This window comes from Mustela nivalis (assembly GCF_964662115.1).
Source record: "Mustela nivalis genome assembly, chromosome: 14".
In the NCBI taxonomy this organism is placed as follows: domain Eukaryota; kingdom Metazoa; phylum Chordata; class Mammalia; order Carnivora; family Mustelidae; genus Mustela; species Mustela nivalis.
This window is the reverse complement of record NC_139033.1, coordinates 46205640-46224183: the sequence shown is the minus strand read 5'-3', so window position 1 is coordinate 46224183 and position 18544 is coordinate 46205640. Positions and strand designations below refer to the sequence as shown.

At 49.0% G+C, this 18544-nt stretch overlaps 1 protein-coding gene across 2 annotated transcripts in view; it reads left to right on the top strand.

Annotated features, from left to right (window-relative positions):
• The window catches only part of ARK2C (arkadia (RNF111) C-terminal like ring finger ubiquitin ligase 2C), a 99145-nt gene extending 81408 nt beyond the window's left edge, over positions 1 to 17737 (top strand). For both annotated transcript variants that reach the window (XM_082698985.1, XM_082698984.1), the window contains 7 exons: positions 3806 to 4121; positions 5695 to 5805; positions 9337 to 9466; positions 10927 to 11031; positions 11356 to 11451; positions 16361 to 16467; positions 16977 to 17737. In XM_082698985.1, coding sequence (XP_082555111.1) covers positions 3806 to 4121; positions 5695 to 5805; positions 9337 to 9466; positions 10927 to 11031; positions 11356 to 11451; positions 16361 to 16467; positions 16977 to 17094 — 983 coding nt within the window. In that variant the 3' untranslated portion in view covers positions 17095 to 17737. The remainder of the gene's footprint in view (positions 1 to 3805; positions 4122 to 5694; positions 5806 to 9336; positions 9467 to 10926; positions 11032 to 11355; positions 11452 to 16360; positions 16468 to 16976) is intronic.
• The last annotated feature ends 807 nt before the right edge of the window (positions 17738 to 18544 follow it).

Genomic DNA, 18544 nt, shown 5'->3' with positions numbered 1-18544 from the left:
GGCCAGCCGGGCCTGAGCGGTCCCCAGGCAAGCCTTGGCTTTCAAACCCAGAGCTCACCCGGGTCCTTCCTGTCATTCTCGTTCCCTCTGCGTTTCAAACCCGTCTGCCCTCCGCCATCTCAGTGCAGCCGGTGTCCCAAGCCGCTGTTTCTCCCCTAGACCCCCCTGCAGTCAGCAGCTCTCCACTGAACGCCAGCTCCCAGAGAGGTGCGTGGGGATCCAGAAACAGTAAGGCACGAAGCTCTGCCAGCTGGGGGTGGTGAGTGTGAAGAAAGAGCCCAAGGTAGCCCCTGCCAGGTGCCAAAGGAGTGGTACAGACAGGGCGTTCTCCGGGAACTCAGAGGAGGGTGGTGGGCAGGGGAGGCATTTTTGGAAGAGCGGAGAGGTGACCTTTAAAGACGGGGAAGGCGGTCGGTGAGGTGTGAGCAAAGGGCCCACGGGGGGGGGGGGGATGTGCGTGGTGTGTCTGGAACGTTGAAGCTTCAGGCAAAGGGGTGTGCATCTCACCTGTAAGCCACGGGGAGCTCCCTGAGGGAAGACAGGCCAGGTAGGAAACTTGGCTAAAAACTCCGCTCTGGGGGCGCCTGGGTGGCTCAGTGGGTTAAGCCTCTGCCTTCGGCTCAGGTCATGATCTCAGGGTCCCGGGATCAAGCCCCACATCAGGCTCTCTGCTCAGCAGGGAGCCTGCTTCCCCCTCTCTCTCTGCCTGCCTCTCTGCCTACTTGTGATCTCTCTGTCTGTCAAATAAATAAATAAAATTAAAAAAAAAAAAACAACTCTGCTCTGGGTATGCAGTTGGCGGTCTTTACGGCTGTGCTCTCCCAGAGCCAAGGCACTAGCCACGGGCGGCAGGTGAGCTCTTGGCAGGTGGGGCTAGTCGGGACTGAGATGCATTGTAAGTTCAAAAGCTACACTGGGTTCTGAAGGCTTCATCCAGATAGAAAACAATGTATAATACCTCCGTCATTTTTTTTCTCTCTCAGGTACACGCTGAAATAATAACACATTGGATGTACGGCCCATGTAACGTATATTATTAAAACTAGGTCCACCTGTGTCTTTTTACTTCTTTGAAGGGTGGCTGGCAGAAAATGTTAAGTTCCACCCAGTGGCTCACCTCATCATCCTTTTGGACAAGACAGGATTAGAGTCTTACAATATACTCTTTTTTTTGTTTTAACGCAATTCCCTTTCTCTGTAGTCATGACAGTCTTTTTAAGATTTTATTTATTTATTTATTTATTTATTTATTTATTTATTTGCAAGAGGGTGAGCAGGGGGAGGAGTAGAGGGAAGGGGACCAGCAGACTCTGTGCTGAGCAGGGGGACCAAGATGCGGGGCTTGATTTCGTGACCTGAGCCGAAGCCAGGAGTCAGACTCTGAACCGACTGCGCCACCCAGGCGTCCTCACTTCTTCTCATTCTCTCTCAACAGCCGTCCTTCCTTCTTCTTGCTCGGTCTTCCTGTCACCTTGGCCTTCTTCTCTCTTGATGGTCAGGCCTGACGACAGGAGGTCCTGCTCCCCTCTCAAATGGCAGCTGGAGCCCCTGCACAGCTTGGGGGAGCCCGTCTCTCTCAGGTGCTATCCCCTATTTTTGGCTCCTCTTTCTTGGTTTGTGTCTGAGAAAGGGTGCGGTGAAGGTTGACATTTTTGAGACCTTGCATGCTTGAAAGTGTCTATATTCTATCCGCACACCTGATCAATCAATCCTTCTGCTGGGGGTAGCGTCCTAAATTAAGATCCTCCCCCCCCCCACGCCGCCTCCCATCCCCACAGTGTCCTGAAGGCAGTTTCTCTCCTGTTTTCATGCTTCCAATGTTGCTCCTGGACAAATCCCATGCTATTTTGCCCTCCACACCCTTTGTGTGGCCTCTGGAAGGTGTCAGGATGATCTTGGCTCCTACAATTTGGACATTTCACCAGTGCTTTAATGTGGGGTTCTGCACCCATCCATTCTGCAGAGCACTTGGGGAGCCTTCTATCCAGAAGCTCAGACCCTCAGTTCTGGGAAACACACTATTTTCCATAATCCCTGTTGTTTCCTGCAGCTTTTCTCTCTCCCTAGTCACGTATGGAACTTCCGACCCATCTTTCTATGTTTGTGTCTGTTTTCTCTTACTTACCATCTCTTGGTTTTCTCATTCTGCTTCCTGGGAAAGTTCCCCAGCTTTATCTTCTGACCGTCCTCTTTTTGGCTTCTCTTGTTTTCCTTAGCTCCTTTTAAAAAATCTTCTTGTTTCATGAATCCAACATTTTATTTCTCAGAGGATATTAACTGTAGTGTTTCTGGAGTTTATTTTTTCCTGGTCCATCCATTACCTCTGTTCCTCTGAGTTCCTTTTCTTTTCTCCTTTTTAAAATTTGATACACTCTCTGTTTTCACCCTGTAGTCTTTCTCAAAGACTGGTTACCCTTGGGTTATCTGTTCACAGTGAAGAGTAGGTCACTAAAAGCTTTCCAGAAACTGTGCGTGAGTGTGTTTGTGTGGAATTTTTAATTTATGGGCTTCATTACAGAGTGGCCAATTGGAGACCCAGACATTTTACTGGGGACTCCCAAATAGAAGTTTCTGTAAAGCTCTTTCTGCGACCAGTTCCCAGCACCCTGGATGACGGTGCTTTCAGAACCAAATGGCAGAAGGGGGTGTCCCCTGCTTGCCCCCAACTGCTGCACACCTGCCCTCCTCTATGGGAGCTTGTCTGGCCCACTTTCCCTACAAAATGTTAGGGTGAGGGAGGGGTAGGTTATCAGTGCCTTCATGGGAAAGGGGAGATGCCTTCTCATACAGACTTGTAATCGGTGTCCTCTCTCCTGCCTTCCAAAGTAGCCAGCACCTCCAATTCCTGACCTTTCCAGCATGAGTGGCAAAGATCTGTCCACTTCTCGCTGACCGCCCCTTCGGTAGGCACTGGGTTCCCAGTTTCTCAGTTCTGCTAATTCCTCCATCTGCTTTCCATCTTCCAAAAATCTGTTGCCTGTGCGTGTCACTTCTGTGTTCTCTCTGTCCTTATCTATTCATCTTCTCTTTACTCCTTTGCTCTCATTCCAACGGGGGTTAGAAGGAGCAGATGTGTGGTGAGCTTACCACATGTAGCAGGAAACCCCTGTGAATGCTTCTGCAGTTTGCCCAGTCCCTTCCCTTACTTAGTAAAGGATGCTCCTGGGTCATTCCTCATGGAGAACTTGTAAAGGCTTTCCTGTTGTCAAGGTCAATTTTATTTAGAAAAGTGGAGGAGACTAGATTAAACGTACCCTGAACCCAGCTTATTGTTGCTTTTAAATTAATTATGACATCATAACAAATTATTTAATTTTTATTTAAATAAAAATGTCTTTTTTGCATTAGTCATTGTCACAGAACTGCATGGAAAACAATGTCTGGTTGTTTTGTCTCTGGAAATTAGGGTTCCCTATGGGCTGGGTCCTCCGGGAGGCTGGACAGCCTTTTCTCTAGGTGGCATTTATTAAAACAGGAAGTCGGGCCAATGAGATTGCATGGGAGGAGTCTAATTCAGGAAAACCAAACTGCCTTCAGGGCCCTTAACTCCTTTAACAAGTGTGTTGGTTTTTTTAAAGGATGCTGGCTTCTCTGTTCACTGTCTGGAACACGCCTCCCCCTTCCAGCACATACAGCCCAGAGCCTCTCACTGGCAGCGGCCAGCCAGCCAGGTGGACCTGAAAGCAATGACCTCGCGGGCTTCCAAGGAAGGCCACCTGTTCCACCAGCCGCAAGGGCGTCCCCTCCTCATGGGCGGCGCGCAGGGCGGGTCGTCACGGAGTCTTCTCTGTCCTTGCCTCTCCAGGTGCCCCTTTTCAAAGGTCTCAGCATCCTCACGCTACCTCCTGCCGTCACTTCCACCTGGGCCCCCCGCAGCCGCAGCAGCTGGCGCCCGACTTCCCCCTGGCCCACCCCGTGCAGTCGCAGCCGGGCCTCAGCGCCCACATGGCCCCGGCCCACCAGCACAGCGGCACCCTGCACCAGTCGCTGACTCCGCTGCCCACCCTGCAGTTCCAGGACGTCACAGGTCCCTCCTTCCTACCTCAGGCCCTGCACCAGCAATACCTCCTGCAGCAGCAGCTCCTGGAAGCCCAGCACCGCAGGCTCGTCTCTCACCCGAGGTGGGCGGGGAGGGGCGGGGCCGGGGCGGGGCCGGGGGCGGGGCCTCGGGCAGGACTCTGGGCTTCCGGCTGCCACCCCGCCCCCTGGACGGGCAGTCACCCGGTGGGGTTCTGTGCGGGAGGCAGCTTTTACTCCAGTTTCAGGCGCTGAACGCCCCCTGGACCCGACACGGGTTCCCTCGGTAGCCAGTGTGTGTCCTTGTCATTTCACCCAGGTGCAGGGGCAGGGGCCGGATAACTGGTGGTTTACAGTGCTCACGGTGGAAGAAGGGAGTCCTCACGTCCCCTGGAGCTTCACGATCACCTGATTCTAACACCTAAGGTCCCTAAGGGACACCAAAGGACATAGCTGCTTCCGCCCTGCCCTCAGAGAGCCCATGGTCTGGTTGGGGGGACCAGCTATGAAACAAATGAAGAGTAAAATTAGATAATACGGGGCAAGTCAGTTCACCACTCTGAGCCTCAACTGTTAAGAGAAAGAGAGTACATCAAGGGTTTGCAAACATTTGTGCCTTAGGATTCTTCACACTCTTAAAAATTATTGAGGATTACACAAGCTTCTGTTTACACACAGGTTATGACTATTGATATTTACCCCATGTTGGAAATTAAAACTGAGCTATTTAAACCACATTTATTAATTCATTTAAAAATACAAGAACAAACCCATAAAAACAAAAAAGACCAATTGTGTCTTTTTTGAAAAGAAGGTACATATACATGTAGTGAGAAGAGGGATTTTTTTTTTTTTTACATATTTGCAAATCTTTAATGCCTGGCTTAATAGAAGACAGCTGTGTTCTCATGTCTTCTTCTGCAGTCTGTTCCAGAATCACCTATAATTTCTAGAAAATTCACCATTCACCTGTGAGAGAATGAGAGTAGAAAAGCAAATAACATCCTAGTACTATTATGAAAATAGATTTGACCTCACAAACCCCATGAAGGAGTCTCAGGGACCCCCAGGAGTGCCTGGACCACACTGAGGACCGATAGACCTGATGAATTCTAAGGCTCTAAGAGTGTGTGACTGTGGGGGTTGGGGTGTGGGGGGCACAGGTGACTGTTGTAGCAGGTCAGAGGGAGGAGAGGTCATCATGCCTGTGGTGTGCAGGGAGGCCTTCCTGTAGGTGGTGTCTTTGACTGGGGCCATGAAAGCTGGGAAGAGTGTGGAGAAGGGTGGAGGAGAGGAGAAGGGTGTGGCAGGAGCAGAAGGGTGCACAGGTGTGGGAAAGTCTACAGGAGGCACGTCTGTGTCCCCTGAAGACAGCCCACAAAATTCAGAGGGAGGAAGTAGGAGAAATAGCAGAGGAGGCTGGGGAGTTTGGGTGGGACAGGTGGCCGGCAGGAGACACACCGAGGGAGAGGACTCAGCATAGTGGGCAGCCCCCAGATAACAGGAATGTTTGAATTATTGACAGCCACCAGCTGGGAAACGTCCTTGGAATTTGGGAAGAGGGACAAAACCCACTACTCTGTAAGCTATAGGCTCAGGCTGGCCAGGGCTGCTTAGTGACTGGGCTGGACCTGGGGCAGCCTTGACGCCATGGGCCCTCCTTCCCTTCCCATGCAGGCGGAGTCAGGAGCGTGTGTCTGTCCATCCCCACCGCCTCCACCCCAGCTTCGACTTCAGCCACCAACTCCAGACGCCTCAGCCCAGGTATTTGGCTGAGGGCACTGACTGGTGAGTGTTTGGGGGCCCTAAGCAAGGGAGGGGGTGAGTAGGGTCTTGCCTGATCCATGCAGTTCCTGTTTCCTTCACGTTGAATGATGCAGGAGGCCTATCTTCAAACTCCAGGCTTTGCCTGTGCCCCCAGTCACCCTCAAGGCCACATGACCCCCACTGGGCCTGGTGAAGGCACTTAGCTCAGGATGTGCCTGGATAGCACCATGTGCCCAGCCTGGGGCTCTGTGCTCATGGTCCTGCAGAGGAGGAGGGGACAGAGACAGAAAACACTTCCCAAGGTCAATGATGCCTGGAAACCAGTGGTTTCTCGGAGGCAGGAAGAAAGGAGAGTCTCAGGAGCTAGCTAATCAGGGAGGGCTTCCTGGAGAGGGTGGACCTTGAGGGATCCACAGAGAGGAGCCAGGGCAACCCAGCAAGACCAAACACGGGCTTGTGGAGGCAGAGCAGGGTTGGAGGTAAGGACTGAGGAGAGAAACTGGGGAGAAAGATTGAGGGCTTTGCCGTGATATCTTTGTAGGCACTGAAATCCTGTGTCTTACAATTTCTTACACTCAGGGCAGAGGGATAGAGGTCTTTGTTGCCCTGTGATGTAGTGTTGCTTGGTTTGGGGTCCTCTGTCCCACCTGCCTCTGTGGTTCTAGCTCTGGACTTGGTTGACCTACACTAGGGTGTGATGCAGACGTCCACACACTTGAAAAAGTCGTGTAGTTCCCTGAGGCATTTGGGTTTGGAGGGCATCACGCCTGCAACTTATTTTCAAATAGTTCAGGGAAAACCCCCACGGAGAAGTGTGTGTGTAGCTGTTGTAAGTATACTCGGAGAGAGAGAGAGAAGGAACTAAAAATGCGGCAAAATAGTAAAACATTAACGCTTGGGGAACCTGGGTGAAGCAGGTCTGGGAATTCTTCGGGCTGGTCTTATAACTTTGGGGTCAACATGTTGCTGTTTGAAAGACTATAAATGCAAACAAACAAAAACTTCTATGGAGAAGCAGGGACTATATTAAAAAAAAAAAAAAGACAGATGTGCTCTGTGTCATTTTCCAGCCGTCAGTCAGGTGGACAGGGCTTCCAGGAATGGTTCAAAAGCGGGCGAGTTCCGGTTGACTGCGTGCAAAAGGTGCTTCCAGGCACAGGAAATAGTTGTTCTAAGGCGTTTCCATGTCTTCCAGCCCTCTGCTCGTTCTGGGGGACGTTCTGTGAAATTGAACACTTCCTCAAAGGAGAGGCGACGCGGCAGCCAACTTCAGCCCAGGCTTTTTCTAATTAGCAGATTCAAATCAGGAAGGTTTAATTGCAGTTTGGATTGAATTCTGTCCCTCAGCAGTCAAGTCCATCCAATTTAATTCAATTCAGTACACACTGGGTGATTTGAACAAACATGGGGGAGCCAGCGCGGCCAGTGGGACCGAGGAGGTGACATGGGTGAATGGGGAGTCTTGTCCTGGGGTGGTGTCAGGAGCCCTGCAGGTGTGAGCCTCCCCAGCTCGCTGGCTTTCCACGCTTCACTCCCTCTGCCCTTCTGACCTCTGTCAGCCTGAGAAACAAAGACTGATGCCCTGAGAGACCTCAGCAGGGGGTGAGGGGGGGATCCTGCCCTGAGTCACATCTGGGTTCACCCTGGGCTTTTTGTGCCTGGCCTGTCCACCTTACTTTGGGATATCTAAACCCTGCTCTACCCAGGCAGCTTCTCTTAGCTGGGCATCTTGGCCAAGAGTGTGGGGGAACAGTAGCCCTTGCGGCAGCAATCCCAACTACGCCCCCTTTTTGGTCCATACCGAATAACTCGACCCTAACCTTGAGCTCCAATGTCTCTGTCCTCATCACACTCCTTCCTTGACTCATTCCCGGCTTCATACTTCCAGCTGTGATGCTAAGGTCTGATTGCACCCTGTTCCACCACCCAGCCCTAGCCCTGGCCAGGCAGAACACCCCCCCCCCCCACCCCAGTTACCTGGGACCTGTGAGACGGTGGGTGGAGGGCAACAGCATTTGACTGTCCCTCCCCTGCCGCGGCTCTGCCTCTGCCAAGCCTCCAGGTTCACCTGCAAGATGGTGCCAGCTCTTAAGCTCTCCGGGAAGAATGTTAGGCTCAAGGTAGCCACCAGACCACAGCACACTTCAAGGCCATTGGCAGTGAGTGGAAAATAAAGTTTAGCTTGATATTTAGATGCAAATGACAAGAAACTATGCATTGAGACAATGCTCCCCATATATATACACACAGACACACGCATCACATCTGGAAGCAGGAATTCCTTAAATACCTCTCATATCTTTTTTCCTTAGTTTGGATGTATTTGTTGAAAAGATGTGGGCTGTTTTTTCTGTGTTCCCCCCAACTCGGTTCTTGCCGGTTGCCCTCTGCTGGATCTGTTCAGAGGTCCCTCCGTTTTCCTCAGTTCCCAGTGCACTGGCACTTAGATCAAGCTTGGAGCAGATTCACATTCAACTCTTACTATTTCTTGGCAAAAGTACTGACAAGGGGTGTGTTCTCCCAGCAGAAAGCTGGTTGTCTCTCCCTCTGCGGTGTTAGCCATTGGTGATCTCTGCCCGGAGCCTTTACTTCTTTCGGGGACGCAGGGAGGTGACGGATAACTCCACCATTCTTTATTCATTTGTTAGCTAGAAAGCTTTTATAAAGAGGAATTCCCCTTCATCAACCATTTGGCTACCCTCCGTCCAGTTAACAGAGGAAAGGCAGCATAAACGTCGGATTCTTTCCCTCTCTTTACTGGTTTTCAAAATGAAGCATTGGTTCCCTAATGTCCTCTGAAGGGACTGGTTTTCTTTACCATCATCTCCCTCTCATGGATCCGAACCTGTTCGAAAAGTTCCCATCTGCTGGAATGATGCTTGCTGACATGCCCCTTGTCTAAGCCCTGGCCAGTGGGAACCTCTTCCGGATGCCGTGATAACTTTCTTGCTTTCAGTTATAACAAGAGGTTTCAAATCATTTTGCACATTTTCTGCTCCAGACCTGAAATTGGCCATTTCTCAAGGAGCCCTGGTTCCTCTTCAGTTGGAATGACTGATTTTTTTTTTTTAAAGGGAGTTTTCCCTTAAAACTTGTAGGAGGCGGGGGTAGGGGTCCAGGATGGCTTTCCCAGCCTCATGGCTGCAGAGGTCCCTCTTCTGTGGTTTTCTCACAGTGGCACAAATGTGGCCTCTCTCCCCCTGCCTCTCCACTTCCACCTGACTTGTCTTCCCTTGGCTCCGTATCCCTGACCAGCTCTGTTTGGATCCTTTCAGCGTTTCTCTCAAGGATGGGCTTTGTCTTGGGAGGAGCTTCGGTGCACTCATTCTAAGGAGTTTTCTGGGGCGTAGGCCATTCCAGCCCCTTCTGACCTGGCAGACCCCCTTTCTCTTCTGAGTCTCTGTTTCCTTCACTTAAAAGAGAGGGGAAGGGGTGCCGAGTCCCTCGCAGCTCTGGTGGTTTGTGACTCTGAGTCTTGTGTCTGGGGTCCCTTCTGTAAGCAGATGACTGAATACCTGCACCCTGTGGTTCACCGTGGCCTTGTCCCTGCAGGGATCTCAGTGTGGACGCCGGCTTGAGCCCTGCCCAGTTCCAGGTGCGGCCCATCCCTCAGCACTATCAGCATTACCTAGCGACTCCTCGAATGCACCACTTTCCCAGAAACTCCTCCTCCACGCAGATGGTGAGTGCAAGGGCTCTGCCCGGGAACAGACCCCCTGACTGCCTGTGGGTGCCGGTGGTGGGAGACTGAGGCCCACAGCTCCACTGTGTCCTGCTGTCATGCTGTCCTCCCCTCCCCGCTGCTGCTCCCATTCTGGCTTGATCTGCTGGACAAAAGGCCTTTGTCCCTGCAGGGCTCTGTGATTGCAGAAGGGGGCAGGGTGGCTTTGGGGGGCCTTTCCAGTCCCTGGCGTTGCAAGCTCCATGGAGCGGAGGTGAGGACAGGCCATTAAAGTGGCACCCAACTGTTGGCGAGATATTATCTCCAGACAGCCAGTGCATGTAGCTGCCCTACAACACATTTCCCCCCTTCCAGCCCTTGTCTCCGCCATTAAACACCCCATCCTCAGTCTTCTTGTTTGTACCATGAGAGGTTTGCATGAGTGATCGCTGAAGCCCTTGTCCACTCTGATGTTCTACGATTGATGTCGTGAGCACCATCTCCTATGAGACAAAGCTAACATTTATGGAACACTCAGTGCACGGCAGGCCCTGTTCTAACTAATCATGTTATGCGACTTACTCGCAACCTTACAGGAAAGGGCAAACAGGAGCAGAGAGGTTAAGAAACAGAGCTCATGCAGTGAGTAGGTAGAGGAACTGTGATGGAAATCTGGGCCCTCCAACTCATAGTCGGGGCCAGGGAAGGGGGTAGGGGGAGGGGGTAAGCGGGGCAGGGTCTTGCCAGAACAGTGTCAGATCCTGTCTTTATTTAACATTTTGGTATTTTGTTCATTATGGACTTTTGGCAATAATTTTGATTTTTTAAAATATTGCATTAAAATATTATTTACCTTCATTATTGAGTCTACTGTGCTGAAATACTATTTACCTTGATTACTGAGTCTTTTGTGCTGAAATTTGTGCTCCCACTGGCCCTGCCTGGCTAGATGTGGCCCATGCCCTTCACCATCTGAGACACCTCCTGGGGCAGTACTGAGTAGAGTGGAAGGAAGGGGCCTGAGGCCCCCCAGCTGCCTGGGTTTGAAATCATCGTCTGCCACTTAGGCACTGACTTTATCTATTTGTGTCTCGTTTCCCCTACCAGTAAGTTGGGGGTAGCAATGGTAGCCACATCCTAGATCAGATGAGATCACTCAAGTTGTTACAGGCAGTGCTTAGACAGTGCCTCTCTGGGAATAAATGTCCAATCAGCTGAGTCATCTTACTAATGATATTCGCATACAGTATATATATTTACTATTTTATACTTACTTTATTAATTTTGTTATTTTTTGGGGGGTCTGATTTGGCATAGGCTTGGTTCTTGGTGAGGAGAGGAGGGTATATAAGAGCAGGAAAGAGAGCACTTCCCACTGACGAATCTCGGGGATGTGCAGCTTGGTCGGTTGTGGGGGGAGCAGCTGGATGCTGGGCTCATGCAGCCAGGAATCCCATCTGAGGTGTTTTTCTCTCCAACAGGTTGTCCATGAAATCCGAAACTACCCTTACCCTCAGCTTCACTTCCTTGCTCTCCAGGGACTAAACCCCAGCAGACACACCTCCGCAGTGCGGGAGAGCTATGAGGTACGCCTGCCCCTCTGTCTGGTTCTATCTGGGTTGGGGGAGACATCATGAATGTTCATGTTCATGGTCCCCTCTCCCTCTCTCCTGTTGGTGGGTAGGGCATGGGAGGTTGTGGGGAGCTTTGGGCTTGAGCATAAAAGAAAGAAAAAGAGAGAGTGAGTAAAGATATTGGGGTCTTTCAGTACCAGCCAAGTTTTTCCCAGTGGTTATGTGAGTGCTTCCTGCTAACATCTTTCAGTGCCCTCCCTCCGTATTGTGTGTGTGCACATGTGTGAGTGAGGGAGTACATGCAGAATGCACATGTCCACACTTTCCTCTTTGCAGGAGCTGCTGCAGCTTGAGGACAGGTTGGGAAATGTGACTCGGGGAGCTGTACAGAACACCATTGAGAGGTTCACCTTCCCCCACAAATACAAGAAGGTGAGTCTGCTAGTGGGTCAGCCTGTGTCATTGAGGGGTTGTGGTTAGATGCTCTGAAGCTGTGATGCTTTCCGGATTTTCTCCCTTGTCTCTGTAAGGTGTGACCAGGAGGAGAGATGGGAGTGCCTCTCTCATGATGAAGGAGGAGGGCTGGATGTGCGTGTGCATGTGGACTTGTGAGTGGGTGTGTTAGGTAGGCATACAGGTGTATGAATGCTTGTATCTGAATGAGTGGGCAAAGGGAGCACCTGAAGTGAAGGCCAAGATATATCTTAGAAAAGAAGTCCAAGTCCAATCCCACATGGGGACAAATGGGCAACTAAGACTTCAGAGCAGGAGTTTCCAATCCCATTGAGCAGCAAGATCACCTGAGGAGCTTTTAAGGCCACACATCCAAAACTCCATCCTAAGCCTATATATAGAAGTACATTCTTCACCAATATAGCTTCACCAATATAGCTTACTCTGGAGTAAGATTAGAACCCAGCCATCTGATTTTTAAATATTTTGAAATTCCAGTAAATAAAAAATTTGGAAGCAACCAAGATGTCATTCAATAAGTAAGAGGATAAACAACAGTGGTACATCCATACAATGGAATATTAGTTCATGATTTTAAAAAATGAGCCATGGAGAGACATTAGGGAATCTTAAATGCATATTACTAAGTGAAAGAAGCCAACCCGAAAAGGCATACTGTATGATTCGAATCATATAGCATTCTGGAAAAGGCAAAACTAGACAGTTAAGAGGTCCCTTGTTGCCAGGGGCTTTAGGGGGAGGGATAGATGAGTGAATGGGTGGATCACAGGCTATTTTTAGTGAAACTATTGTATGCCACTGTAATGGTGGAAACATGACATGGTGCATTTGTCGAAGCCCATAGAACAGTACAACAGGAAGAATGAATCCTAATGTAAATTCTAATAACAGTGTTTCACTATCAGTCCATCATTTATAACAAATGTACCACAAATACAAGACGCTAAAATAGCTCAGACTGTGTGTGTGTGTTGAGTGGGGGAAGGGACGAGGGAATGGGCTGTATTTTCTGCTCAATATTAATGTAAGCTAAAATTACTCTACAAAATAAATTCCTCTGTAGAAAAAAAATATATTTTTTTAAATTTAAGAACTAAAAGCTTGATAAGGACTGAGAGAGTTGGCGTGGGAAAATGCCCATCAAAGTCAAGCCAGAGCCCATCTTACTGCCTCATGAGGCACTAGGGCTCAGTGGTCATGAGCACTAAGTGTTGGAGTCAGATTGGGCCAGTGTTTAATTTCAGTGTTACTGCTGTCTTTGTTGGGGTGCTGTAATGAAGTACCATCAGCTGGGTGGTTGAAACAGCAGCCATTTATTTCTCACAGTTCTCAAGCTTGGGAAGGCACTGGGTTCTCTTCCTGACTTGTAGATGGCTCTATTTTTGCTGTATCTTCACAAGGCAGAGAGAGGAAGCTCTGGTGTCTTTTCCTGTTCTTATGGGGCACTGATCCCATCATAGAGGCTTTGTCTTCATGACCTCAGCTAAACCTAATTAGCTTCCAGAGGCTCCCATCTCCTAATACCATCACATTGGGGGGTAGGGCATCAACATCTGAATTTGGGATTGGGAGGCAAAGACATTCAATCCATAGCCACCGCTGAGAGCTGTGTAGCTCTGGACAACTTACTTGACTTTTCTGGCCTCTTCCCCGTCCTTTTTAGTGACAAATAGGAATGATGTGTTAGTAGCAACCATAAGGGGTTCCCCAGTGGGATAATGCATGTAATAGCTTAGTACAGTACCTGGTATCTGGTGAGTGATCAGGGATGGTGAACTGCTTTCACCTTGATAGAGGGATCACTTGTTCTAGACTTGCATGGATGCCCATGATATCAGTTCAAAGGCTATGATCTTGGTCTGTGCAGATCCTCACAGAGGCATTGAATTCATCCATATGTGATTTCTTTTTTTATTTTTTTTTTAATTTTTTTAAAAGATTTTATTTATTTATTTGACAGAGATCACAATTAGGCAGAGAGGCAGACACAGAGAGAGGAAGAAGCAGGCTCCCTGATAAGCAGAGAGCCCGATATGGGGCTCGATCCCAGGACTCTGGGATCATGACCTGAGCTGAAGGCAGAGGCTTTAACCCACTGAGCCACCCAGGTGCCCCTGTGATTTCAACCAACATTCATTATCTACAATGTGTCTTATATGGGTAGTATGTATGGAGGAAATGACAGTATTTCAGTAACTAAGGGTAGCATTAGCAAATAGAAGATAATCATTCTCTGCAGGGTGAGCTTTAGGATACTGGAGGAGAACATGGAAGGCAATGAGTGGCGTGTTCAAGAGCCCAGAGCAGCTTCCACTCCTCTGACCAGGGTGTGCTCATTCTCGCCAGGGCCACATACCACACCTGCCCTCAGGGCCACAGGCCACGAGGGGATAGGGAGAGAACACACATGGAGGATGAAAAGAGAACATGGACCAAGCCAATAATATAAAGGGTTGAGGTAAAAGTGAGGAGAATAAAGGAAGAATTAGGGGAATAAAATAGTATAAGAAAAAAATAAGAATAATTAAAAATCTGAAATGATAAAGTTTAGGACCCAAACGAAATGTGAAAAAAACTTTGAAAATTCAAACTGAGAGTCAAATAATACAAAACAAAAAATATTTTACAATAGCGATGATAAAAGAATAAAAAATACAAAGGAAGAATAGTCATGGAGACAAATAAAAAAGTAAGAATTGGGCAAAGATATGAAAACAGCATACAGAATGAAAACCAATCACACTGACATGAAAGGGAGTGTGAATGAGGACAAAAAGGTACGGGAAGAAGAAATAAAGAAGAAATAAATGCTGAGAAGAGTTCCCATTAAAATAAAAGCTACATAGGTAATGAGGAGACAACCCAGAAGACATAGAAGATTAAAAATACAAAACAGGAAATAGGAAGATTTGAAAAGAGACTGATTAAAGAAATATGGATTAGGGACATCTGGGTGGCACAGTTGGGTAAGATCCAACTCTTGGTTTTGGCTCAGATTGTGATCTCAGGGTTGTGAGATCAAGCCCTGAGTTGGGTTCTGTGCTCTGAGTGGAGTCTACTTAAGACTCTATCTTCCTCTCCTTCTGTCCCTCTCCCTGCTCTCTCTCTCTCAAATAAATAAATAAATATTTTTTAAAAAGATATATAGATTAGATGTAGTAGAACAAGTTTAGACTATTTGGTCTATTTGGTCTTGTGGTTTTTCCCACAATTGTGGAAAAAAATAGAAAATAGGTAGATAGTGAGACTTATTGGTATCTTTTATAGAACATCCCTTTTCTCAAAGGACCAACTGAAAGAAGGCCACTTCTCCCAGAAACCCAGCTGGGCTGTTAGGCAGGCAGACCATCATAACTCAATTCATACTCAGAAGCCATGATGATTATATGGGACTATGAATGTAATTCTGATTTTCTGGTTTCTAGACAATGGAACACTTATTGCACCGGCCATCACATGGTTTGCAGTTGGAGTGGATAGGGCCCAGGGAGGCTGAGAGCAGAAAGCATAGATTTTATCTATGTTCCAGTGAGGTTACAACACTCCAGGGACCACATCAGACTAAGGAACTCCAGAGCTTAGGACCAAGGATTGGAGTGGGGAAACCTAGCATCTAAGCTGGCCCCAAAGTCATAGTTATTTTGTGGGCAACTTTTTTTTTTTTAATCTTGTGACTCTTCAGATTTTTCTCTTGGCAAAATGACCTGTAAGTCTGCTTCTCTCTGGAGAGGGGACAGAAGGGCTAGTTTTCTTCCCATGGATATTATCAGACTGTTTCACTGCACAGCTTGGAGATGGGGACAAGAAAGGTGGGCCAGTTTTACTCATTGATTAGATTCCTTCCTCCCCAGAATATTTTAAAAGTACCTATGATGTACCTTCTGCTTGCCCAAGTATGGAACTATACCCAAGAAAGGGTGAACCATGCCACACCATCTAAGAACTTGGAAATTTCTATATAGCAGTTAATGATTTTCAAATAATTAGCGTAGAATTTAAAACAATTCAACCAAAGTCAGAAGTGTAAATAGCGTGACTACATGATGTCCAAACTCATGTTGGAGCTAGTGCTTATCTTAAAGGAATTTTCTGGATAGGAAGAAATCCAACAATATAAAATAACTATATGGTACAAATGATATGAGTTGAGGAATTTTGCTTTCACCTAGTTATGAATGAATAAATGAATAGAACTTAGTTGAGTGAAAGAGAGAAAAGAAGGAGGGAAGGAGAGAAAGAAGGAAGGAAGGGAGGGGTAGATGGGTAGATGGATAGAAGGGTAGATGGATGGAAGGAAGCTGAGTGGATAAATGGATGGGTGGGTGAGTGGATGTATGCATGGATATATGTATGGATGGGTGAGAAGGTAGATGGTGGATGGGTGAGATGTTGGGTGGGTGGAGGGTGACCGAGTGAGTGGATGGGTCGATGAGTGGATGGGTAGATGAGTAAATGGGTGAGCGGATGGATGGATAAAGCACGCTGGACCTGAATGTGGAGGCAGAAGCCTGGAGGCAGGGATCTAAGTAGGAAAGGACATAAAGGAGGAGTGGACAGTGTGAGGGGAATAGGAAGGAGAAGCAGTTTATCCACAAGACATAGTTTTACCACGTACTGGTTCATTCATTCCTTTCCAAACTCTATACCTGTCAGCCAGGATAACCACCACTGTATCCCAAGGCAAGGAGAAAGAGCTGGGGAGGAGGCTGGGAAAAGGGTCTGGGATAAGCACGCAAGTCTGGGGATTCCTTAAGATCTTACAAAGACACTGACTCCCGGATTAGGGAGGGGGCGGCTGTGGTTGAGAGATCAGGGTCTCCAGGTGAGCTGCTCCAGGTAACGGATTCTCCTCTTCTGCTTCTCATAGCGAAGACCCCAGGATAGCAAGGGCAAGAAGGAAGAGGGGGAAGAGTCAGACACAGATGAGAAATGCACAATTTGTCTGTCTATGCTGGAAGATGGAGAAGATGTGAGGTAAGAGACCCGTTCCTTCTGTCCCCCCCACCCTCCCCTCCACAGGTATTAATGATCAGTCGCGTGCTGTATGTCAGGGGTACAGTGCTTGTTTTCTCGTGCATGTGCATGCTAAGTATGCCATAGATTGTTGTGTGGTTCTTCTAGGAAGAACATTCCACACGGAATGTTCTAGATGTGTGATGATTATGGTGTGGACTGGTGGACACGGAGTATAAGAGAACAGAGTGATATTTGGCTTAGATGGGTGTAAGACAAAGTCATGGCTTTGTTTCAGGCTGGTCTGAAGGGGCTTCATGGAGGAGGAGGGCTGTGGGGTGCCCCTCCCTGACATGACTTCCCAGCCCTGCCGCAGCCTCGCTGCAGGGCAGGGCTCCCAAGACCCACTTTGGCCCATCCCCCAGTGGTGCCAGGGTGGGCCACCCCCCACCCCCTTCCTGTGATAGTATCGCGCCGCCCCGGGACCCCCTCCCTTTCCACCAGTCCTCTGACTCTCCCTTCTCTTCCAGGCGCCTACCCTGTATGCATCTTTTCCATCAACTGTGTGTGGACCAGTGGCTCGCCATGAGCAAGAAATGTCCCATCTGCCGAGTGGACATTGAGACACAACTGGGAGCCGACAGCTGAGGGAGGAATTAGCCAGTGGACGCCCCATTTTCCTTCACCAGGTCCTCCCCACGGCCATAGCCCTTGCAGCCAAACTTTGCCTTCTGAGCCATTTGATGTAGAGGAAAAGCCTGCAAGCACATTTTGTGGAAAGAGGAGTTGGCGGTATCCGTGTCTGAGGGAAAGGAGGGGTGGGGGGAGGACCCCCCCATCCAGAATGGTGACTGTCCCCATCCACCTCGCTGCGCGGGAGGGAGCTGGCCGTGCCCGGAGCAGGGGTGGGAAGGGGGGGCCCACGCTGCTGAGAATCTGGACGGGAACTGGAAGGTCCTAGCTGACAGACAGGCCCCTCAATCCTGTCCTTGGAAGGATTGTATATATACCTCTCGACCACGTAGAAACCATGTAGGGGTCTCTAGCTATTTCTGTGGATGGCAGCCGGAGCATGTTAGCTTAAGAAAAATGTCGTGTGTGGTGCTCTAGTCATCTGTGGTGGACATGTCGCTGTTACGAATTCGCACCAAATATTTCTCATTGAGTTCCTTGTTTTGGTGCCTGACTGAACCAACAAACGACAGCCCAAATCTTCCCGTCTTTATGAGAAAAAAGGAGAAAAGAATCAAAAGTGGAAAAAAAAAAAAGCCAAATCCTGTTTTCTGGTGAAAAAGGATGATTTTTTTTTTTTTTTTCCACCCGGGTTGGGAGGCGGGGCGGGGTGGGGGGGTATCTTTTGGTTTTGGTTTTGTTTTTTTCCTTTGCTTTTGTTTTTCTCATGTTTACAGTGCATGGAGTGTAAAAGGGGAGCATTTGGGGAAGGGGTGGACTGGAAAAGGGGCAGATGGGGGGCTTCGGTGGCCCCTGAGGGGCTCAGTCAGAGTGAGGAAGGCAGGGTTTGAGGAGAAGGGGACATTCCGTCTTGAGGGAGGGCTCCCTTTGTTTGTCTACTTTGTTCCAGCCATGGCCCTGGTTCCACGTGGGACTAGGGAGGAACGAGCCTTCAGCTAGAGTTGCCCCCCGTGTTCCTCAGAGCCAGGGTGTCCCCGCTGATGCCACCTTCTTCCTTTCGGCTGTGCTTAAGCCCTGTTACAAAGAGGCAATTTGGCCCCTGCCTCCCTATGCAAAAAATTAACTGGATGATGAAGATATGGCAGCCTAGGTGGTGGACACTTGGCTTTGGCCACAGTGCTCTCGACTGGCACTCAGGGGCTGTGATCAGACACCACGGACCTGGAGGAGGGCCTTCAGCTTCCTTTGGGGTGTCTCAGATCCCGATGGGGTCCCTGAGAGATGGCCCAAGTCCTGACACTGCGTTGGCTGCGTTTGGGAGACCCTGTGTCCCTATCTCTGGCTCTTTCTCTGACTCTTCGATAACCATGGGCAAGTTCCTCTCTTTCTCTGTGCCTCATTCTCCTTTTCCTTTCGAGGGGACACAAAAGACAGTGCATCTCCATGGCCACCTCTTGTACCTCCC